Source organism: Aspergillus ambiguus, assembly GCF_047715705.1.
Source record: "Aspergillus ambiguus strain CBS 117.58 unplaced genomic scaffold BDV59scaffold_22, whole genome shotgun sequence".
Taxonomy (NCBI): domain Eukaryota; kingdom Fungi; phylum Ascomycota; class Eurotiomycetes; order Eurotiales; family Aspergillaceae; genus Aspergillus; species Aspergillus ambiguus.
The window spans coordinates 386,570-409,690 of record NW_027395535.1 but is presented as its reverse complement, the minus strand read 5'-3'; the positions used below and the strand labels follow the sequence as shown (position 1 = coordinate 409,690).

At 53.7% G+C, this 23,121-nt stretch overlaps 5 protein-coding genes across 5 annotated transcripts; 4 read left to right on the top strand and 1 right to left on the bottom strand.

The window, feature by feature from the left end:
• Positions 1-241: 241 nt before the first annotated feature.
• On the top strand, positions 242-13,020 carry tom1 (E3 ubiquitin-protein ligase TOM1). The gene is made up of 7 exons (XM_073696756.1): positions 242-399; positions 488-4,361; positions 4,417-8,274; positions 8,325-8,405; positions 8,464-12,294; positions 12,358-12,702; positions 12,758-13,020. The coding sequence occupies exons 1-7, from the start codon at positions 352-354 to the stop codon at positions 12,850-12,852; spliced, it is 12,132 nt and encodes a 4,043-aa protein (XP_073546701.1). The 5' UTR covers positions 242-351; the 3' UTR covers positions 12,853-13,020.
• Positions 13,021-13,411: 391 nt separating this feature from the next.
• Positions 13,412-15,217, top strand: BDV59DRAFT_181301 (ribose-phosphate diphosphokinase). The gene is made up of 3 exons (XM_073690206.1): positions 13,412-13,671; positions 13,788-14,252; positions 14,327-15,217. The coding sequence occupies exons 1-3, from the start codon at positions 13,601-13,603 to the stop codon at positions 14,751-14,753; spliced, it is 963 nt and encodes a 320-aa protein (XP_073546700.1). The 5' UTR covers positions 13,412-13,600; the 3' UTR covers positions 14,754-15,217.
• Positions 15,218-15,325: 108 nt separating this feature from the next.
• Positions 15,326-17,087, bottom strand: BDV59DRAFT_181299 (40S ribosomal protein eS6). The gene is made up of 7 exons (XM_073690205.1): positions 16,900-17,087; positions 16,689-16,761; positions 16,551-16,571; positions 16,424-16,469; positions 16,304-16,356; positions 15,924-16,242; positions 15,326-15,852 (listed from the first exon to the last, which is right to left on the bottom strand). Exons 1-7 carry the CDS (start codon positions 17,002-17,004, stop codon positions 15,756-15,758), a joined length of 714 nt encoding a protein of 237 aa, XP_073546699.1. The 5' UTR covers positions 17,005-17,087; the 3' UTR covers positions 15,326-15,755.
• A 614-nt stretch (positions 17,088-17,701) lies between these two features.
• BDV59DRAFT_181298 (uncharacterized protein) lies at positions 17,702-19,927 on the top strand. Its single transcript, XM_073690204.1, has 3 exons — positions 17,702-18,477; positions 18,529-19,271; positions 19,335-19,927. The coding sequence occupies exons 1-3, from the start codon at positions 18,232-18,234 to the stop codon at positions 19,417-19,419; spliced, it is 1,074 nt and encodes a 357-aa protein (XP_073546698.1). The 5' UTR covers positions 17,702-18,231; the 3' UTR covers positions 19,420-19,927.
• Positions 19,928-20,679: 752 nt separating this feature from the next.
• On the top strand, positions 20,680-23,098 carry BDV59DRAFT_61158 (putative HMG box transcriptional regulator). The gene is made up of 3 exons (XM_073696755.1): positions 20,680-21,255; positions 21,305-21,450; positions 21,506-23,098. Exons 1-3 carry the CDS (start codon positions 20,847-20,849, stop codon positions 23,003-23,005), a joined length of 2,055 nt encoding a protein of 684 aa, XP_073546697.1. The 5' UTR covers positions 20,680-20,846; the 3' UTR covers positions 23,006-23,098.
• The last annotated feature ends 23 nt before the right edge of the window (positions 23,099-23,121 follow it).

Sequence of the window (23,121 nt, the reverse complement as noted above, 5' to 3'; positions counted from 1 at the left end):
TGCACCGTTTCCCTGTTGTTCTTCTGACAGATCTTACTCGAGCCGCAACCACTTGCTCACCTCGCCGTCATCTTTCCTCCCGCCCATCGACGCGGAAAATCCGGAGGGAAACGCTGGGTCGACTGCTTTGACTCTCATTCTCATTCCTTTTTCCATCTTCGAATCTCCAGTCGATAACCCTTCCCCCTCTCACGCCGACGCCTCGGGATTTTCGTTGGAGGAGAACCGCCCAAAAACGTCATAAGTTCTCCGTCCGCACGCCGGTCTTCGCGACCTCCCCCTGCCCGTCTGGGAGATCTTCTCCTATCTATCAATCCCCTCATGAGTGCCGGCATTCTCTAAGTTGTCATAATGGGGAGAATCAAGAAAGTGGCAAGCCAAAAACATGGGGCTACGATCGTAAGTTTTCACCTTTCCTTTATCCAGTCCACGTGCTATACAATACCGTCTGGAAACCCGCTAAAAATTTTTCTTCTCCATCTTACAGTCGCCGTACCTCTCGGACTTCGTGTCTCGTGCCACTGCCGTACCAGTCCCCGAGCTTCCTTCACACCTGGCCACTTTCCTTCGCGTATGGCCCTTCCCCCGAGGGGACCTGTACCATTGGATCAACGTCTTGAATCGCTTCGATGAGATCCTGGCCTCGGTTATTGAAAAATATGACCTCAGCAGTGGGCCCCAGACCAAGCCTTTCAGCCGACAGGCTCTGGTAGACTTCTATGCTGGCGACGAAAACAATCTGAATCTGGAGGAGGCCAGTGCCAAACTGAATGCTTTGGGGTATGGCCCAGATGGCGACCGGGAGTTGATCGAAGCGATCCTGGATTTCTCCAAGCTTCTCCTCGAGAAGTGTGGCAATCGCAGCCTGTACAGCAGCAGTGAACGCCTCGGAGATCTTCTAAATACCACTTCGCTCTCCCTTCTCCAGTCGACTCTCCGCCTGTCTCTTTCTTTAGCTCAGAGATATCACTCACGCCAGCGGGGAAGTTCGCATATGCAGCAGAGCTTGCTGGTCGCTCACTACAACATCGACTTGGAAAAGCTCCAGAGAGTCGCTGCACCATTCCCGCGCCCATCCATCTCCGCCAAACAGCCTGGATCTCCTACGGTCGGCACCAAGGGGAAAGACAAAGGTTCCCCGACAAAGCACAACGCCAACGACCTAGCTAGTATGACCCGCGAGAAGGATGGCTGGGATGAGTGGGGTCATGTGCGTCTTCTTTACTACCCGACCGGTGTCGCCGAGCAGGCGAAGGAAGCTCCAGTACCCATCCACGGTGGGCCGCAGACGCAGGCTCCTTCCACACCGACTCCGCTCCGTAGGAGTAATACCCATCCGACGCCACGCCTGAGTCGTACCTCCATCGCAGAGGACTCTCCAACCTCGATTACCAATACCCCCGGGAAGCCGGATGATTCCCTTCGTGGGGGCAAGATCCTCGATATCCCCTACTCAAGCGTCTCATCGTCGACCACCGAGGAGCTGCTTGCGTCCCACCTCGGGGAATTACCTGAAGATTCCAAGTATGAGCTGCTTCATAGACTCCGAACTGCCTACGGTCTGGCAACATCGCCTGCCCACCGGGAACAGATTCTCTCGATTCGGATCCTTGCGATTACAAACTTGGCCTATGTCTACCCGGAGCAATTGTTCCAACAGAAAATTCTTCAGTACGATATGGAACAGCCGAAGCGCCTTCAGCTTGCGCATCAGCTGGCGGAGTTAGTCCATCTAGGTGCAAGTGGAGACCTTCCGGTTTCGCGGACCGTGCAGACTTTTGCCATTCAAGCTCTCGATGCCCTCGCGAAGCATAAGGCTCGGGCCATCGACGTCTGCGCTGCTCTCAGCGTCAATGTGAACCATGGCGTCCTGATGTTCTTGACCAGGAAGGCAGTCAACGAGTTGGGATCGGAAGACGGGACGCAGGAAGATAATAGCCAGGACGAATGGCGTGATGCGTTACTCGCTCTCCTGCGAACCCTTCCCGGTTCCAGTACTAGAACCCCAGAAACCCTTGTCTCTGCTGGTCTGATCCCCATGTTCGTGGATGTCCTCAACCTACGAACTGAAAAAGCCCGACGCGTCTACTCTCGTATCATGGAGTTCCTTGACACCTTCGTCCATGCAGTTCGCGACGCCCTTGGAACTCTTACCAGCGCAAAAGGATTTGACGCAATCTCGGACCTTATCGATTACGAAACCAAGTCCTCTTATGAGAACGTGTCTCGTGGTGCAGGTATCCCCGCCCAACATAAGACCCCGTCAATGGATTATCAGATCCCCTATTTCCAGCAGCAGACACTCCGTTGGATGTTTCGCTTCGTGAATCATATTATGCAGCATAATGGTGGCGGATTTGATCGGGTTCTTCGAAATCTCATTGACTCGCCCCAGCTATTGACATCTCTCCGCCTGGTCTTCGAAAATGCGACGATATTTGGCTCTCATGTTTGGAGCAACGCAGTCAACATCCTGAGCAGCTTCATCCATAACGAACCCACCAGCTATGCTGTTATCGCCGAAGCTGGCTTGAGCAAGGGCTTTCTGGAAGCTGTTACTGTGTCCGACATCAAGGTTCCGGAGAAGGTCGCTACCGGAGCTGAAACTGCTGAAACGGAAGGGGAACCCGCCTGGGAGCCATCGGAGGCTGCTGCCCCCCCCAGCCACGATGACAGTGAGAAGCCGCGACAGTATGGAATAGTGAGACCTGATGGTACCCGTTTGGCAGCTGGAATAATGCCTGCTGTGGAAGCCCTGTCTTGCATCCCTTCGGCATTTGGAGCTATTTGCCTGAACTCGTCTGGTCTCAAGCTTTTCCAGTCGTCCAATGCTTTGGAGAGCTTCTTTGAAATTTTCGAGAGCCCTGAGCATGTCAAATGCCTCAAAGAAGACGCGAACCTGATTCGGTCACTGGGAACAACTTTTGATGAATTGGTTCGGCACCACCCGGCACTCAAGCCATCGATCATGACTGCCGTTATTGTCATGGTTGCTCGCGTTGGTCACCTGTGCAGAAGCAAGGCTTGGACGGCTGGACTGGGAACAAAGGTGTGGACAGAGGACCTCCAGGGTAAAGCCACTGTTTCTGGGTCCTCTGACCAGCAAGTCCGGAGATTGGGCTGCCCTAGGGATCATGATGGTATCCAAGCTTCTGATCTAGGTATCCGAGAAGTCAATTCTGAATGTCGCCTCCCTGACGGTGGTACCCTAACCATGGGAGCTATGAGCGAGACTCTTCCGTCCTCGAGTGAGGTTGAGCCCAAGGACCAAGATGTGCATGGACTCACGGCTACGGATTATCTTTTCCCTGTGCTGCGGTTCCTTGGGGCTTTCTTCGAGAACCAATCCAACTGCATATACTTTGCTGAATCAGGCGGCGTTGAATTTATCCTGGATTTCGCGACTCTGCAGAGCCTCCCGTTTGATTTCCACAACACGAATACCCACCAAGAAATGACCGTTTTAGTCCATATGCTCGCAGAAACAAAGCCCCATCTCGTCGTTCCAGGGCTTGTCGATCGTCTGGAGTCGATTGTGGAGCTGATGTCTGATTTCTGGCGGTTCGAAGGACCAAGGCATTCCGGATTCTTCACTCCTCTAGTGAAACCGGCTGGCGGAAAGGAACCAGAAGATAATGGATCACAAATATCGGAGCTTGTGAAAGGAAACGGGACCTTCTTTGCCAAAAGCATGGTAGCCACCCTTATCTTGACAGATCTGCTCCGTGAAGTCTTCTCTATGCCGCTTTACCAGACCAGGCCAAGTCAACAGACCTCCGCTTTCGCCCAAGTCAATCTTGCCGACCGTTATTGCTCTTTAATCCAAAGACTAGGAGGCCTCCATGCATCGTGTGTTTGGGAAGAAATTCTCCTGGAAAAGAACATCCCGGATACATGGGACCAAGCAACCAAAGTCCAGACTGCTGGCACCGAATCCGACAAATCCAACAACAATACTGACGCTCCTGCCCAAGAAGGAGGCTCAGCCGCCCCATCTACGACTGAGCCGACTCAAGAGGGCTCTGCTTCAAGCAATAATGTTGGATCAAGTACTTCTCAAGAATCGAAGGATAAACCTGAAGACACTATAGCATTCAAGAACCTTCGGGCGCTTCGGTATCTCTTGAGCTCCATTCCGTCTTCTATCACTGGCTTCTTCCATAACTTGGGCCTTGGCTTGATCGGAAAACGAAGAATCGACCTCTATCAGAGGCAAAACGCTACATCGGTGGCCGAAGCTGTTGCAAAGGCTGTTATCGATCAATTACAGTTCACGTCGCCGAACTCGTGCGACAATCCGAAACAGCGGTTTGCTTACCTTATAGTCATATTGTCCTCTTTCTCTCATCTGCTATTTGAAGGTAGGCTTCACGCAATTGTGTAATGGACATCAAAGCCAATGCTGACTCCCTATAGCTACATCTGATCGCCCACACTCTCATTACCTCACGTTAGTGTTGTTCGCATTCAAGAGGTATGATGGTCTGAAGGTCATGAAAGATATCTGCGACGTCTTCGTGCGCGAGGTCAAGTCCTTGGTGCCTCCGGAGACTGTGGCTGAATCAGAGAAAGATGTTTCCGCTCGTCTCACGTCTGCCTACGGCGGAATCAAGATTATTTTAAGCTTTTTCTCTGAGCTTGCTTCCGGGAAGAGCATTGCCGAATCGAGTCAAACACAGGCGATGACTAGCAGCGAACGGGATCGGGACCGGCCAGATTATTTCCAACCGGGACAGTTTCTTGTCGATCTTCGTATGCAGATTCTTCCTATGGCACGCGATATGTGGAACTCCGACTTTGCTACTCAATCATCCAGCTCCGTCATCAAATGCTTAGTGGACATCTTACGGTCGTCGCTCGATGGTGAACACGAAATTGGAGCTGCGACACGGTCTGATTCGATGCCCGCGTTGACAGATGTGGCAAGGAAGAAGTTTGTGATTCACAAAGAGCGTCTCACCACGTTGCAAGACCATGGATTCGACACTCTTTTGGCAAGTGAGGCAATGTACCGCTGCAACAACGTTTACACCGCTGCCGAAGAATACTGCAAGGCCCAAAAGTGGTTGCTACAGAGTCGTCGAATTCCGCCTCCTCCGAGCGACATTGAGTCTGTCAGATCCGGAACGACCTCAGGTGGCGAGGGTGCGGAAGACTCTGCGGACCATGCCTTTGACAATGGCTTCTTAGAGCGTTCCGGGCTAGCAATGCTTTTAGCGCAGGCTTCGGGTCGGCCATATGACGGCCCTCGCCCAGAGCCAGGCCAAGGTCGGGTTGAGGATCACGAAGTTAGGCAGGGCACCGATTTCCTTGCTCGAGCTTTGAATCATATCCTCAACGATGATGAGTATGGTGCCGGTGATGATAATTTGGATGATGCCCCAAGCAATACGGGCCGTAACGCCAGCTCATCTGGTGATAATGCCCCCGGATCAGAGAGTTCCGCATCGAACCCACCTCCTGCGCAGCCCACAAGCCAGCCTTCTCAGCCAACAAGAAGACGCGAAGTGACCACAGTGGAGGATTTGGACAAGGAGCGTGACAAGGTCCGATCGAACCTGATTGAACGCTGCTTAGATGTCTTGAATGAGCATCACGATGTCTCCTTTGAATTGTCTGATCTGATAGCTTCGGCTACGAGGAAGCACCGCGATCCGGAGAGCTTCAGAAGGGAGGTCGGAGAAATCCTGGTGCAGTCTCTTGTCTCGCTGCAGATGGACAACTTCCAAGAGGCTGGCAAGAAGGTCGCAGCTTATGCCCACCTTCTCGCGTTAGTCCTTCAAGACAGGGATATGTATAATTCTACGTTGGGGGAGTTGAAAGAATGCTTTACAACCTTCCTTGGGTTTATCCAAGTCCCTTCGGAGAAGACTGCGGATGAAGCCTTCCCATGGATTGGACATGTGTTGCTTATTCTGGAGAAACTGCTGTCGGATGACGAACAACCACCTCAAATCAAGTGGACGCTGCCCGATATCGACAATCCGCATGCCGAGGATGATGGACCCGCCCAGTTGGAGGAGCCTCTTGTTTCTAATGACCAGAAGGTCAAGCTGTTCGAGGCCCTTGTGGAGATGCTTCCACGGATCGGTAAAGACGGTACTTTGGCACTCTCGGTGTGTCGTATCCTCGTCATTCTCACTCGCAACCGGACCATCGCAACTCGCCTTGGAGAGAAGCGGAACCTCCAACGTCTATTTGTTATGGTGAAGCAACTCTCTAGTTCCACGAATGAGAAACTACAAGGCGTCTTTATGCTTATCTTGCGGCACATCATCGAGGACGAAGACACGATCCGTCAAATCATGAGGAGCGAGATCGTCGCTAACTTCGAATCGAAGACCTCACGCCAAATCGACACCACTGGCTATGTACGGCAAATGTATCACCTCGTGCTACGGTCGCCTGAGTTGTTTGTGGAGATCTCAAACGAAAAGCTGAAGTTGCAACGCTACGATAACCGGCAGCGCCCCCAGATCCTTACGCTCAGACCAGCGAAGAACAACAACCCGACTGATTCCTCATCTGCCAACACGGGGGAAGAGAAAGCGAAGAGCAGTGGTGAGGCTACACCGGAAAATGCGACTTCAGACGAAAAAGAGAAAGGAAAGGGCGCGGAATTGAAGCCTCCTGTTGTGGAAAACCCGGATGGTGTTATTCATTACCTTCTTTCCGAACTTCTCTCCTACAAAGACGTGGATGACAAAGAACGTCCAGGTGAAGCAACCGACGCTCCCGCTACTGAACAGTCGGAAAGTCAGACAGAGATGGAGATGTCAGTTGACGAGCCTACGCCATCTGTGTCTAGCACCGACGCCCAGGGCGCCCGCGCTTCTAAGAAGGGAGAGAAGCCTCCATTCAAAGCGGAAGAACACCCCATCTACATCTACCGTTGTTTCCTACTCCAATGCTTGACGGAACTCTTGTCATCGTACAACCGCACGAAAGTGGAGTTCATCAACTTTTCTCGGAAGGCAGACCCTCATGCGACCACACCTTCAAAGCCCCGTTCGGGTATTTTGAACTACCTTCTCAATGCTCTTGTCCCCGTGGGCACCATGGATCATGATGATTCTGTCTTCTTCAAGAAGCGGAGCAACACGTCTGCCTGTACGATGCGCGTGCTTGTGGCTTTGTGCACGAAGACCGGCGAGTTCGGTGGCACCGGGCGCGGTAGCAGTGGGCGTCGCCGCAATGAACGTTCAAACGAAGAGGATGAGCCCGAGTTGAGTTTTGTCCGGAGATTTGTTCTGGAGCATGCGCTGCGAGCATACAAGGAAGCAAATACGTCGAGCGAGCCGCTAGATGCCAAGTACTCGAGGTTGATGTCTCTTGCCGATCTGTTCGACAAGATGCTTAGCGGATACGCTTTTGTTTCTGGAGATACAGCCTATCCTTCGTCCACTCGGCAACTGGCAATGACCATGTTCGAAAAGAATTTCATCAATGCTCTGACGGCTTCGGTGGCTGAAATCGACCTCAACTTCCCTGCTTCGAAACGCGTCATCAAACATATCCTGCGTCCTCTCAACAAACTCACCCAGACAGCGGTGGTCCTAAGCGAGACGTCGGATATATCTACACTTGGGGAAACTGAAGAAGACGAGATATCCTCGGCTACGTCGGTTTCGGACATGGATGATGACCGAGAGGAAACCCCTGACCTTTTCCGTCATTCAACTCTGGGCATGTTGGAGCCTCGTCATGAAGAAGAAACTAGCTCAGAAGAGTCTGAAGAAGAGGAGGATGATGAAATGTATGACGACGAATATGACGAGGAGATGGATTATGAAGAAGATCTCCCAGAAGATGATGGCGAAATGGTCAGTGATGAAGAGGACGAAGAAATCGACGGCGTTGGCCCTATTGAAGGCCTCCCTGGCGACAATGGAATGGACATCGAAGTTGTCATCGATGAGGACGATGAAGATGACGACGAGGATGACGAAGACGATGAAGACCAGGGCTCTGATATGGATGATGATGAAATCCTTGCTGGTGAAATAACTGGTGATGCGGATAATGCCAGTCTAGATGAAGGTGATGATGACGAATGGGAGAGCGAAGAAATGTCTGAGGACGATGAAGAGGCCGAGATGGTCAACCAGTTTGAGGACGAGCTGGCCGATATCAGACAGGCCGACGAAGGACAACGCATCAATGATCTCTTCCGCATGCTCAATGGCGATGCTGCTGGAGTTGAAGACCTTCAAGCTGACAGTCTCGGAGATATGCATGATGACATGCTTGACGATGAGTTGAACGAAGATGACGGTTAGTTCTCTTCATGTTTGGTCTGATGTTCTTGACTAACTTTGTTAAAGAGGATGAAGAACTTGACGAGCTTGAAGAGGAGCTCGAGGATGCCGATGATGATCAGGGCTCATACCAAGGTTTTGATGAAGGTTAGTTTTTTCTCTATCCTTTACACTTACAAGCGCAGGAGCTAACCCACCACAATAGATGACGACCTCATGGATCCTTGGGGATGGGAAGGTGAAGAGCCGCCACTTCCGCGCGGCCACCACCACCGTTTCCGTGGCACTCAACCGGCATGGGCTGCTGTTACTGGCATTATGCCCAGCCGACATGGGATTGTTCCCATCCAGCCCTATCGATTCCATCGCACTCAGATCCCAGCGCGCGGCAATGATGATGGAACGAACCCTCTCCTCGTTCGTACTGATCGTGGACCAGAGGTCGGACAACCCCGGGGACCTGGCTCTGAAGCATTTACCGACTGGGTGCACGGCATGGAACCAGTGTCGACTGGCCATCTTCTCCCGATGGATAGCCCTGTTAGCTTCATGAATGCAATCATGCAAGCTATCGGTGGCCAAGGTGCTCCAGGCTTCGGAGTGATCACTCGCCCAGATGGCATCCATGTTCACGTTGACCGACGAGCCATCATGCCAAACGGACTTCAGGATATGTTCGGCCTTGGTAGACAACAACCTTCCCAATCCAGAACTAGGGACGACCCATCTCAGGCTGTGAGCTTTGCTCTAGCAACCACCAAGAGCCGCTGGCAAGAGGAAGCTCGCATTCTCTTCAGCAGCAGTTACGTCGAGAAAACCCAGCGGGTGGTCAACTCTTTGCTGAAGATCTTGGTCCCCCCGGCCATTGAAGAAGAAAAGGAACGGGCGAAGAAGATGGAGGAGGAACGTAAACGCCGGGAGGAAGAACGTGCCGAGCGTGAACGACAGGAACGCATTGCGCGAGAAGAAGAGGAACGTGAGCGCAAGCGAAAGGAGGAAGAAGAAAACTCCAGGCTGCAGCAAGAGAGAGAACAAGAAGAAGCCGCACAACAGGCCCCTGCTCCGGACGAACCTATGGATGATGTGCAACGTACCGATGCCGCCGCCGACGATTCTGCGCCAACAGCCGAAGCCGACACAGGCCCGTCGGAACCGCAGCCTAGAGTATACACCACGATCAGAGGTCGTCAGCTTGATATAACTGGCATGGAGATCGACCCTGAGTATCTTGAGGCCTTGCCGGAAGAACTGAGAGAAGAGGTCATCATGCAACAGTATGCCGAACAACGATCTCAGGCTGCTGCCGCTGGTGAAGAGCCCAGCGAAATAAACCAAGAGTTCCTGGAAGCTTTGCCTCCGGAGATCCGCGAAGAATTGCTGCAACAGGAAGCGGCTGATCGTCGGCGTCGTGAGCGGGAGAATGCACGCAGACAAGCAGCTGCCTCTGGTACTGCACCTCCCCGTGCTGAAGACATGGACGCTGCTAGTTTCCTTGCCACATTGGATCCCTCCTTACGACAGGCTGTCCTTGCTGATCAGCCGGAAGAGATTCTTGCACATCTTGGTCCCGAATTTGTTTCCGAAGCTCGATCCCTCCCTGGAAGACGGCTGGCTCAATTTGGTGATATCCCCAGAGTCGACCGCCATCGGACTGAGCCTGCGGAAGACCAAGAGCACAAGAAACCGCAACGACGTCAAATCGTGCAGATGCTGGACAAACCTGGTGTTGCTACGTTGCTTCGCCTAATGTTTATGCCCCTTCAGGGCAACGCCCGCCACCAGTTGAACGATATTCTTCATCATGTCTGTGAGAACAGGCAGAATAGGGTTGAGGTTATCAGTCTCCTGCTTTCGGTTCTGCAAGATGGAACTTCCGATGTCTCTGCCATCGAACGCAGCTTCGCACAGCTGTCGCTTCGTGCCAAACCGCCATCAGTCCAGAAGACGCCCCAGTCAGTCAAGCGTAACTTAGCTTTCCACACGTCTTCCAGTGTCAGCAGTGAAGTGACTCCGATAATGGTCGTGCAACAATGTCTCGGAACCCTCTCGTTCCTTTCTCAGTACAACCCTCACATCCCCTGGTTCTTCCTTACTGAGCATGATCCTTCATCAACTTTGAAACTGAAGGCGTTCCGCAAAGGAAAGGGCAAGGAAAATAAGGCCAACAAGTTTGCCCTGAATGCGCTCCTCTCCTTACTTGACCGAAAATTGGTCATGGAGAACCCTAGCTGCATGGAGCAACTTTCCAACCTCCTCAGCAACATCACTCAGCCGCTCACTATCTTGCTCCGTCGCGAGAAGGAAAAGCAAGAGGAAGAAGATAAGGGAAAGAAGCCCGAGCGTGCGGCAGATGGAGAAGCTGCCCGGGAGCAAGGAGCACAGCCAGCCCAACCTTCTGCAGCAGCAGCACCTATAGACTCAGCTGTTGACACCACCATGACCGATGCCCCACTTCCTACAGTGGAAGGCACTGAAGGCCAAGACGGCCAGCCTGAAACTGGTGCTTCGACAGAAGTCTCCAAGGAAGAGGCGACCAAGAGGAAAGCTGAAGATGAAAAACACAAGAAACGGACAATTGAGCCTCCGGTTGTTCCTGACCATAATCTCCAGCTGGTGGTCCACATCCTTGCAGCTCGCGAATGCAACGGCAAAACATTCAGGGACACGCTTTCTACCATCAATAACTTGTCTGCTGTCCCTGGAGCCAGAGACGTGATTGGAAACGAGTTGGTCAGCCAGGCCCAGGCCTTAAGCACTACGATCCTGACCGATTTGGACGAGCTCTTGTCTCATATCCATCAAGCCCGGACTGGCACTGATATGCAGGGTCTTGCCCTGGCCAAGTTCTCGCCCGCCAGCTCTGACCAAGCGAAGCTGCTGCGTGTTCTGACTGCTCTTGATTACTTGTTCGACCCGAGCCGTACGGATAAGGCCAAGGGCAGTGAGCCTGATCAGGCTGCCAAGGAGGATGTCCTGCAGTCATTGTACGAATGCTCTACCTTCGGGCCTCTGTGGACTAGGCTCAGCGAATGTTTGACCGTTATCCGGCAAAAGGAGAACATGCTGAATGTGGCCACCATCCTCTTGCCTTTGATCGAAGCATTGATGGTGGTTTGCAAGAACACCACATTGAAGGACGTTGCTCGCAATAGCCGCGAGCTTTCAGTTTCGAGCACTTCTGTCGATGCCGGCGTCAACATGGAGAGCCTCTTCTTCAAGTTTACCGAGGAACATCGCAAGATTCTCAACGAACTTGTTCGGCAGAACCCCAGACTGATGAGTGGAACCTTCTCGTTGTTGGTCAAGAATCCCAAGGTCCTGGAATTTGACAACAAGCGCAACTACTTCACTCGCCGGCTTCATTCCCGGGGTGCCGAGCCTCGCCATCCTCATCCCACTCTCCAGCTCTCTGTCCGGAGAGATCAGGTCTTCCTTGATTCGTTCAAGTCCCTCTATTTCAAGACGGCGGACGAACTTAAGTACGGGAAGCTGAACGTCCGCTTCCATGGTGAGGAAGGTGTCGATGCGGGAGGTGTTACTAGAGAATGGTTCCAGGTTCTGGCGCGTGGCATGTTCAACCCGAATTATGCGTTGTTCATTCCTGTTGCTGCGGATCGCACTACTTTCCACCCCAACCGCCTGAGTGGTGTCAACTCGGAACATTTGATGTTCTTCAAGTTCATCGGCCGTATCATCGGGAAGGCACTGTATGAAGGCCGTGTTCTCGACTGCCATTTCAGTCGCGCTGTCTATAAATGCATCCTTGGCCGGAATGTCTCGATCAAGGACATGGAAACGCTTGACCTGGACTACTACAAGTCCTTGCTCTGGATGTTGGAGAACGATATCACCGACATTATCACTGAGACTTTTGCTGTGGAAACGGATGACTTTGGTGAGAAGCAGGTGATTGATCTGGTGGAGAACGGACGTAACATCCCTGTGACCCAGGAGAACAAGGAGGAGTACGTGCAGCGTGTGGTTGACTACCGTTTGCTTCGGTCCGTTAAGGAGCAGCTTGATAACTTCCTTAAGGGTAAGCACCATCTACACGCGCTTCTTCCTACGTCCACAGAACGTATAACTGATTGGTCTACAGGATTCCATGAAATCATTCCTCCGGAACTCATCTCCATCTTCAATGAGCAGGAGCTCGAGTTGCTGATCTCTGGTCTGCCCGAGATTGACGTGGATGAGTGGAAGGTCAACACCGAATATCACAACTATTCGGCCTCCTCTCCCCAGATCCAGTGGTTCTGGCGTGCTGTGCGCTCATTCGACAAGGAAGAGCGTGCCAAGCTGCTGCAGTTCGTCACCGGTACCAGCAAAGTTCCTCTCAACGGGTTCAAAGAACTTGAGGGTATGAACGGAGTCAACCGGTTCAACATCCATCGCGACTACGGCAACAAAGACCGTCTTCCCAGCTCTCACACGTGTTTCAATCGTGAGTTACCTCTAGGAACCTGCCGTGGATGATGCATACTAACATGATACGATAGAACTCGACCTTCCGGAGTATGAAAGTTACGAGACTCTGAGACAGCGTCTGTACACCGCTATGACGGCCGGTAGCGAGTATTTCGGATTTGCATAGACTGGCGGCATTGTTGTCGTTCATGCTTCAAAACAAAAGAAAGGGGAAAAAGGGGTTGATTATACGTGGTATTTCCGATTCTCTCCTTGTTGATGATGCTGGAGCATTTGACGGCGTTCCACCCCTACCACATTGGGCTGTTCTTCTTTAAGCTAGTCTGTATTACTTGGGCGAGACTCTTTCATTCTATTTTTTACGGGAAAGAGGCCATGGTTGTTTTCGAGGGAATCTGTCGAGATCTTGGACTTGGGAGGATCCCTTCTATCGCGTTGAAGTGCAGGTCAACGCGAGAGGGTGCCAAGCCGAAGGGGAGTCGATTCCCACTGATGATACAAAATGCGTGTTTCTTATTGCCGTGGCCTCTTTATAATTCTAATTCATGTACCTATCGTTTGTCCCTTTAGATTCCCAACACAGGATTCGTTCAACTCTGGCCGTTATCGTTGTAGGAGTACGAGTCGAAGTAGAAGGCGGTGGGCGGGGTTATAATTTTCTGCCGCAGGTAAAAAAAAAGTGAAGGCGGCGGGGCTTCTCCATCTTTTCCCTCCGTCGATACTCTGAATCCTGTCTCTGCCTGTGCTCTCATCTCCCTTGCGCCGGATCCAGCTCGGTCTCACCCTTCCTGCGTGCCTTCTCCTGACTCCCTATATTCGGTGCTTTCCCGCAGCCTGGCCTTCTGCTCGCCTCTGTTCTCTTAAACTCTATCCTCCACGTTCTCGTCATCTTCACACATATACCGCAGCCCACCATGGCATCAAACTCGATCAAGCTTTTGACGGGCAACAGCCACCCCGAGTTGGCGAACCTCGTGGCCGACCGGTATGTGGCTTGACCATTACAGCCCCAGGAGACTTCTCTGGGCTGCAGTATGATTGTAACATACGGTGTTGGCGTCGCTGAATAGGTTGACTAACATCCGCCTTTCATCTCGGCAGACTTGGCATCGAGCTTACCAGAACGATGGTCCTTCATTATTCCAACCAGGAGACGAGTGTGACGATCGGAGAAAGTGTACGAGACGAGGATGTGTTCATCCTGCAGTCCACCCGGCCCAACGACATCAACGACGGTTTGATGGAGCTGCTCATCATGATCAACGCTTGCAAAACTGCCTCTGCCCGGCGCATCACGGCTGTTATCCCCAACTTCCCCTATGCCCGCCAGGATAAGAAGGACAAGAGCCGTGCGCCGATCACCGCGAAGCTCATGGCGAACATGCTCCAGACTGCTGGCTGCAACCATGTCATCACCATGGATCTCCACGCCAGTCAGATCCAGGGCTTTTTCAACGTGCCGGTCGACAACCTGTACGCGGAGCCGAGCATGCTGAAGTGGATCCGGGAAAATCTCGACGTCAACAACTGTGTCATTGTCAGTCCCGACGCTGGCGGTGCCAAGCGGTAAGGATGCCTATATCTCGATAACTACCCCCGCCTCCGACCTGCTTGTGCTGATCGGGTCTCTGCAAATATAGTGCCACTGGTCTTGCCGATCGCCTCGATCTGCAGTTCGCTCTGATTCACAAGGAGCGTCCTCGCCCCAACGAAGTCTCCCGCATGGTCCTCGTGGGTAACGTCAAGGACAAGATCGCCATCATCGTCGATGACATGGCCGACACGTGCGGCACGCTCGTCAAGGCTGCCGACACGGTCATGCAGCACGGCGCCAAGGAAGTCAACGCCATCGTCGTCCACGGTATCCTCTCCGGAAAGGCCATTGAGAACGTCAACAAGAGCTGCCTCAAGCGTCTGGTCGTCACCAACACCGTTCCCCACCAGGAGAAGAAGGAGCAGTGCAACAAGATCGCGACCATCGACATCAGCCCCACGCTGGCTGAGGCCTGCAGACGTACGCACAACGGCGAGTCCGTCAGCTTCCTCTTCTCGCACGCCGTTGCGTAAATGGGTAGCTTCACTACGAAATGGGCTATCGCGTGGTGCCTTTCTGTCAAGGATGTGGGAGTACTTTTTACGTCGGGGTTCCTTTCCCTTTTGCCTCGAAGTGGGCTGGCTGTCCGGGCAAGGGTTTTGCTACTGGGATCGCATTGTGAACTTGTTTTGCCGTGGCATTTTGAGGTTTTATTGAATTCTAGGGCCTGATGCCATGATCGCCAGGTCTTATTCCATCCCCTTGTGGCCGCGGGATGAAGTTGCGACCCCGCCTGTCACTATTATAACACGTTTATGACGCATGCATGAATTACAAGAAACTGGGATGGGAAGGTAATTGTTTTCTAGAAAAGTCAGCAGCCTGTATGAGTCCGGGTTGAACGTTCGATTTCTGTATATAGAGCCACCAGATTGAAGGAGTTAACTGTTCTTTTCTTTTTTGTCGAATGTACCAGATGTGTTACATTGTGTCACACCGCTACGTCTGCAGATGACAATGGCCAGACTACAAGTTTGCTCTTGTCGAGCCGTCCGACGCAAGGCATTGATTGCTTCAGCGTGGCTTGTACGCCAGCCACTCCGACGGGGAGGTCAATTCTGAAGCCTACAGGGGCACCTGCATGAAACGTAGATATAAGAAAATTGGCTAATCGAGCGCTGCGGCAACTCCTCGGCGGGGATACATCGACGTTGCAAGGACGAGGCGTTCAGAAAACAAGAAAATTCTTTCACATTTTTACCCATACACCATTTCTGGATAATGCCCTTCCCCTTGACCCCTTTTCACGAGAGATCAAGGAGAAACAGGCCAACGTGGACACGACAAAATTTCCCGGGCCTGCAGATGCTCCCCAAAGGAGTTTTCATTTTTGCCTCTAATGCTTCCTGGGTGACACCGTGCTTTTTGGACCTCGAGAAATAATGAATCACCCCCCTTTCCCGTCCGTCGCTGAGATTTTCCCTAGCCATAAGAGAGACGTAACCCGACCATTAAAAAACCCCAGAGAAAAACATTTACTTCCGCATCGAAGACGCCCTCCGCTTGCGGAGCTCGTCACGCTTGGCCTTCTCCTCGTGGACACGGGAAGCCAGGAGCTTGGCGTAGTCGTTACTGTAATCAGGCGATGTTAGAAGCAGTCCGACGACCCAGAGGGGGAGAGAAAGCGTGGGGGGAGTGCTTACGCAGCCTCGCGGGCAGCCTCAGCGCGGCGGCGCTTGATGGCGATCCGGTGACGCTTGCGCTGGAGACGCTGGGGAGTGACCAGGCGCTGGATCTTGGGGGCCTTGGTGTATTCGGGCTTGCCCTCCTTGGTGACGGTACGGCGGATGACGAACTTGCGGACGTCATCCTTCTTCTCGAGACCGAAGAAGCTGCGGATCTTGGTGGCGCGCTTGGGGCCGAGTCTCTTGGGGACGACGGTGTCGGTGAGACCGGGGAGCTCACCCTCACCCTGCTTGACGATGCTCAGGGCGAGGACGGCAAGGTCGAAACCGGTGATGGCTGTGGAGAGGCGTCAATAACCTGGTCCAGACGAATGGGGCAGGTGTGTTTTCGAACGTACCACCACGGACGGACTTGCGCTTGCGCTCACCAGTGCGGCGGGGGCGGTAGCAGCTGCGGGTGGATCAGATCAGTTCTCTGGTGTCTGTGGATGGATGCTCCCGGGGAGTGTGGTCTTTACCTGTGGCCATCGGACAGAAGCAGGCGGGTACGAGTGGGGAGGAGAACTGGATAGATTGATAAGTTTTATGTTGTGGGATTTTTTTTTTTTTTGACGCGGGCGTTGAATTGGATTGGTCGTTACATACCACCCTGCTTCATAGGGAAACCTAGACGGATGTTAGCAGAGCTCTTGCGATCCATGCAGGGTGTCTCTTGTTTCTCCTCTGGCGCCGCACACAGCGGCGCGAGTACCGAGGCGAAAAGGAGCAAAAGCGCAGTCGTACCTTGCTTGTCGTTACCACCAGTGATGCGGAAGATGTAGCCCTTGAACTCATCGCCGAGGGAGTCACCGACAACCTGTTGAAAAGAAAACCCCAATCAGTCCTTTCTGTTCCGTAAAAGATTTTGTTTCGTGATCCGTGTGGTTTGTGTGTGTGTTTCTCCTGGAGATGGATTTCGAGGGCGCAGGGGGGGAAAAGCAGGAGGGAGGCTGACTTCGGTTCCCATCTTCTTCTCCATGAAGGGACGCAGCTTGCGCTCGTCGTCGACCTCGATGATCTTTTGCGACCCATTGGCCGGGTAGGAGATGTTGAGCTTCATCTTGACGGAGCTGCGCGGTCAAGACGGAGGGCGCGGGTTTGTCGACAGGTCGAGGAGATTCAAGGTCGTCGGGGAAGTCGTTCTAAACGGGTGGGATTTTTCGACGGGGTGGTGTAGCGAGATTTCCCTGTGTGGGCGGCTGACTCAGCCCGCTAGCCCCGACAGGGACTAGCGCCGCGAGGTAGGGCTTCTTATGTCAGCCAGTCGATGCCTGGCAGCCCAGGCCACACATATGGTGCCTGGTGGCCTGTTCTTTCAGGCAGCCCAGGCCACATCGTGTCGCTGGTCCTTACAGGCCTCAGGCCAAACCTCCTACGGTGACAGAATGGACATCATGATCAGATAGTTGACATTCCTCACCATCCTCCCTTCCCATATACACAGTACGCTCCGTCCTCCCGATCCCAATGCCTATGCTCCCCATCCCCTTGGACAGACTATCTTCTCTCCCGGAACACTTCTACCATGCGGGACCATCGGCCAAGACAGCGGTTTGAGATCGACACCCAAGCAATAAAGCCTGGTTCGATTGGATATCAGCCGGGGTAGACAAACTGCGCTCTTCAAGACGGCTTCCCCGGTTTCAACCGGGTAAGCAGATGAACATGTCAGACAGGAAAAGTCTTTTCCTGCCGACTGACGCAACAGACCCAGCGCACGCGACTGGTTACCAATCCGGTTCTGCCGCGCGGCCGCAGCCTTACGAGTATAGATCCAGTTCCTTAGTCTCCGGGCTTAATATGCAAATCACCGGTTCTCCTCCTCCTCTCCCACATCCTTCTCTCTTCTCTCTACGACTGTCTTTCAGATTCGAACGGTGTCAGCGGTCCCTCCCCGAAACCGTTCGGAATTGTGCCCCCCCGCCCAACCCACTCTGCTATCGCACGCTAGTGTCTCTCCTGATTCTGCACGGTACCGTCGGACGTGGCCTGGGCTCGCTCCACGGTTTTTCATCAGGGGGAACAGAACTTCTGTTTGACATGATTCAATACAGTTGAGACACAGTTGAGACGACGCCGCTTTTCGAATCTTCCGTCGTATTCTTGTCGATATTTTTTCCGTCCCTTTTTCCCTTTCTTTTTGGTCCTGTCTTTTCCCCGCCGCAGCTGGTGGTGTTCAGCAAGTCGTTCGTTGATCAGCGGACACAAGATCCTGCAGAACCACCGAACGATCTCGCTGATCGACCGTTCCGAGTCAGTCCAGTTCACCTGTCCCATCGCCCCGGCAATGCGACAGCTCAATAAGTTTCACGTCGTGTGCGCCTTGGCCCTCTGCAGTATCTTCCTATCTGCCTGGTTTCTCCTGTCTCATGGATACTATCGCCGAGTCCTTCCGGCGAACGAGCTGGTGTCTGATTTCCACACCGCCGCCACCACCTTTGACCACCGGCTAGTGGTGTTTGGCGACTCGTGGAGCGACAACACTGCCGGGAAGCTCCAGGGCTCCGTGTGGACAGACACCCTGTGTTCACTGGTAAGATATCTGCCCCCGGGAGGCGTCGGATAGACGCTGACAGTGCTGCAGTTCTCCTGCCACCAGGAAAACCTGGCGCAGACGGCGCGGTCCCTGCGCGGTAACTACATCGGGTCGGTGGTGGACAACACCGAGCTCACGGGGACGCTGTTGAACATTTACAAGTCACCGCTGGCGGACCTCAAGGCGCAGGTGTCGCAGTGGGCGGCGGCCGAGCACGAGGCGGTGCAGCGGCTAGCGGGCGACCCGGCGGTGCATCAGCAGCAGCGGGCGAACCGCACGATCGTGGCGATCTCGTTCGGGGTATGGGATGTATGGAACCTGGTGGGCAAGGGCTACGAGGCGGGCCGGGAGACGGTGGACCGCAGCGTCGGGGTGATCATGGAGCAGCTCGGGGTGCTGTCTCAGACACTGGCGAGCAGCGACCTGAAGGTGATCCTGACGCTGACGCCGGACGTGACGTTCCTGCCGGCGTTTCGGCCCGTGGCGACGCAGCAGATCGGGCGACACAAGGCGGCGGTGAAGATCACGGAGTACTGGAACCGTCAGCTGCGCGGGGCCGCCGAGAAATGGGACCAGGGGACGATTTATCTGTTCGACACGAACGCGTTCCTGGCCGACCTCATCCGCGACTGGCAGCTCTTCGCGGCGGGCATTGAGGAGCCCAACGGGCTGGGGAAAAACCTGGAGCCCGGGTGGGAGAACGTCGAGGACGCATGCGTCGAGAGCGGGCAGCAGTTAGTCATGACATCAGCGGAGAAGAGGTGTGATGATCCGGACAAGTATCTTTTCTGGTAAGTGATGGGAGAGGGGTGGAGTATTGGACTCGGATTGAGCTAACGGAGTTGCTTGTTCAGGAACGAGATGCATATGGGACCATCGGCGCATCGACTCATGGGACGAGAGGTGTTCCATGGGATTGAGGAGCAATGGCTGCGGTGAGGTTCGATCAGAGGCATAGAGGATCCAATAGAAATGCAATGGAACCAAATAAAACGGGAAAAGAGTTTCCTAGGTAGGCCTTGGGGAGGTGGGGACGATCAAACGCCTTCCGGGAGAACAGTTTGTAGGGTACTGGGCGATAAGTTAGGTATAGGGTAGGGTACTAGTCGGTACCTGGGTAGTATTAGACAAGGTAAGGGACCTAACGAGTAAGTGGCATCGAGGTGGAGTGCCCAACTAAATTGTTCGATGGGGTGGACCAAAGATCGGAATGCGAACACGGAAAGGGAGATCGACCCAAGATGAGACGGGGAGGGAGAAGAACCGGTCTGCAACATCAACGTGCCAGTTCCAGAGGCAGTCGTGGACTTGTGCTGGGGCTGCATGTCGGGCTTTTCTTTTTTTCTTTGGGGGGGAGGGGGAAAACAAAGCGAAGAGAAGTTCTTTGTGAGGAGGCGTGTGGCTTTTCCACTTTCTTGGGCTTTTCCTGGGGGGCTATTTGTTGGGGGCGCAGTTCTTTGTCTGGAGGGGGGAGGGATCCCTGAAGCGGCAGTCATATAGTGGTGCATGTCAAGATGACCTCAGAGGAGAGACGTACTAAATGGACCTAAATGGACTACTAGTAGATGATACTGGATAACGGTACAGGATAATGGATGATACTATACAGAGGGCAGCTGACCAATTAGGCAAGTGTCACTGGCGCCGGGGCCCACGCTGATTGGCGGGTGGCCTCTGCAGCACGCCGCATGCAGACAAAGAGGCAGGAGCGAGTGATGACAACACACGCCAAACAATACCGGTCTAGACTTGTCCTGGGTCCTAACGTCGGTAGGTACCTCATCTACTGTACCTTAGGTACCTAGGACTAAGGTACTACTCGTCTATTGTCTGTCGACCATGTTCCATCTGCCTCTGGTGGAGAGGGATCCATCCCGACAGGACTGGTGTCATTCCCACAGACAAAGAATCAGGTCCGGTAGGGGTCTTCTCTGCCTCACCGATCTTCTTATAACAAAGCGCTTCAGAATCCCCCATCCTGGTTTTATCTCCTTCCTCCTGGTTGGTTCGGTTTGGATAGAAACAGATCATTGTCAAAGAAGAAAAAAAAAAAGAGAGAGAGAGAGAGAGAGAGACCCCTTGGCCCTATCAATCATCCATACCGCCTTCCCCCGGTCAAGGAGGAAAAAAGAAAAAGAAAAAGAGCCTGAAAATAATAATCCCGATTTTATTAAGAAGAAACGAATTATCCTCGCGAGGCTTCGCTCGTTATAACCTTATATCCTTATTCTTTCTTTGCCATCCTCTTTCTTTTCTATCCTTCCCGTCCGCTATACTTCCTCCATACTCTCTATACTCTCTCTACTCCTCCTCCTCCTCCTCCTTCCTTCCATGATCTCGCCTATACACACTTCATCCCATCTTAAATGTCTTACGATCGAGTTCTCCCCAAACCCCTGGCCCTCCACTATGACTCCCCCCAGGTCTCCCTGCCTAGACCCACCAGTAACCTCCTCGAACACAAGATCATGAACGACGATATTTCCCGCATGTCCCTTGTCGACCATCATGTCGAGCCCGCCGATGGTTTACCCCAGGTCCATCTATCCTCTCTCAACCGTGCCAAATTTGCCCTCAACAACATCTCCAACACCCCCGTCAACCTCGCCAAACCCTGCGCCTCCTTGACCACCAAGTCCATCCCCCTTCGAGATCGCTCCTCGACCTCCGAGCGCTCTTCCTCGTCCAGTCCCGTCAAGTCTGCCGCTCCAAGAGAGTCCGTCACCCAGTTCTGTCTCTGTCAACCAGACCCCAAGATCCCCAGACCTCGCAACGGTAAGCCATTTTCCCTCTTCATGTAAGTCCCCCGCTCATGCAAACACAGCTTTCATCCTATATCGCCAACACTACCAAGCCGCCGTGGTGGCCCAGAATCCAGGGCTCGCAAACCCTGACATCTCCAAAATCATCGGGGAACAGTGGAGAAAGCTCCCCCAGGAAACCAAAGATGAGTGGAAAGCTCTCGCAGAGGTAACCAGCGATCCCCTCCGTATCCGCAACAGAATCACACGCTTACACCCACCAGGAAGAAAAAGCCCGGCATCAACAGCAGTATCCCGAATACCGCTATCAACCTCGCCGATATGGCCGGGATGGCACTTCTCGAAGTTCAAGCACAGGCATCAGCCATAACCCTCCCGGCTCCACCGTCTGCAGTCGCTGTGGCGGCCGCGTCATGAATCCCCCAGTGTCCCCGGAGACTCCATTCACACCTAACGGGGCCTCCACCAACGGTGCACATTCCCAGTCCGAGTCAGTCACCGTTCGAAGCTACCCGTGCCGAGCTAAGGGCTCGGAACGACCCTCCCATCCCATCAGGGTAGGAAGCAATGGGGAGCCCATCCAGAACCGCCAGCGTCAGTGGGAAGAAAACGGCATCCGTTCCCCGGACACAAAACGTCGTCGCTTCAACTCCGATGTGACCTTCAAATCGAACATGCATCGCGGCAAAACCCCCGACTCGGCCCACCCCATGTCCCCCTTCACCCCTCACTCGAGCACCGATGCGCCCAACCATGGCAGCGTATTCCAGATGCAGCTACTGCCTCCACGATCTTTCCGGGGCTCTAGGGACTACGGCCAGCCCGATCCTAGCCTGAAGCTTCCGCCCTTGCAGACAAGTGCCCCCAACCCCAATGGGGTGACCCCCATGACCCCCTTCTCGCAAGATGGGTCGTCGAGTCTGGAGGCTACCGTGATGACCATCCCATTCCTCAACAAGATCAAGGTGCTTGCCAAGATCTCCCCTCCGCTTGTGCCCTCCTTCCGGGATGGAGGAATGCAACGACGGGGGGTCGTCATCGCCGTGGACGGACAGGAACCCGCGGCGGTGAAGTCCATGGTCGACTACATCAATACCATGTTCCAGAAAGAGGGCAAATTCAACACCCGTCTCTTCGAAGGCCCCGAGATCCGTCCCCGGGAGAGTTACTCCGAGTCGGGCCAGATGGGAGACGCCACGGTCGACTACCTCAACACCATCTCGGTGTGGCACCGCATCTCCGACGAGGTCGTATCCTTCGTCAAGTACTCGGCCGATTCATTGGAACCAAAGAACCCCGAGGACAGTAGTTCCACTCCGGGCGTCTCCCCCAAGACGATGATACCCAAGGCTGCGGAGAACCAGATCAGCTCCCCTCCCTCCAGCGAAAGTGGATCCGTCTCGGGCGCCTCGTCGTCCGGCGCAAGCGCCTGTCCGATCCCGGTAGCTCTGGTCCCCCGGTATCAACTCACCACTGCCGACGCCTTCGCCTGCTCGGTTCCCATCGATGACTCGTACGCCCCGTTGGACCATTGGCAATGGATGGCCTCGTTGTGGCGCGCTTGCGTAGGCCCTGACATCACGGTGTACATCCGCGAGTGCGAGAAGGACGAGCTTGACCGATACGGCGGCAACCCGGTCGAGGTTCGCCTGCAGGATGCACGCACGGTTGTTGTGCGGCGGGCAGCAAACTCACCCAAGGAGCTGGAGGAAAAAGTCTTGAAGCGCGTTGGGTTTGAAATCGAGGATTTCCTTACCCAGTGAATGGTCCGCCTTTCCACTACATTTGTCTTTGCGTTGTTTCGTTCATATTTTGCATCTAATGCCGGGGTTACGATGGGTTGGTTTTCTGATTGCAGATGTCCATAATAAGGTTGGCC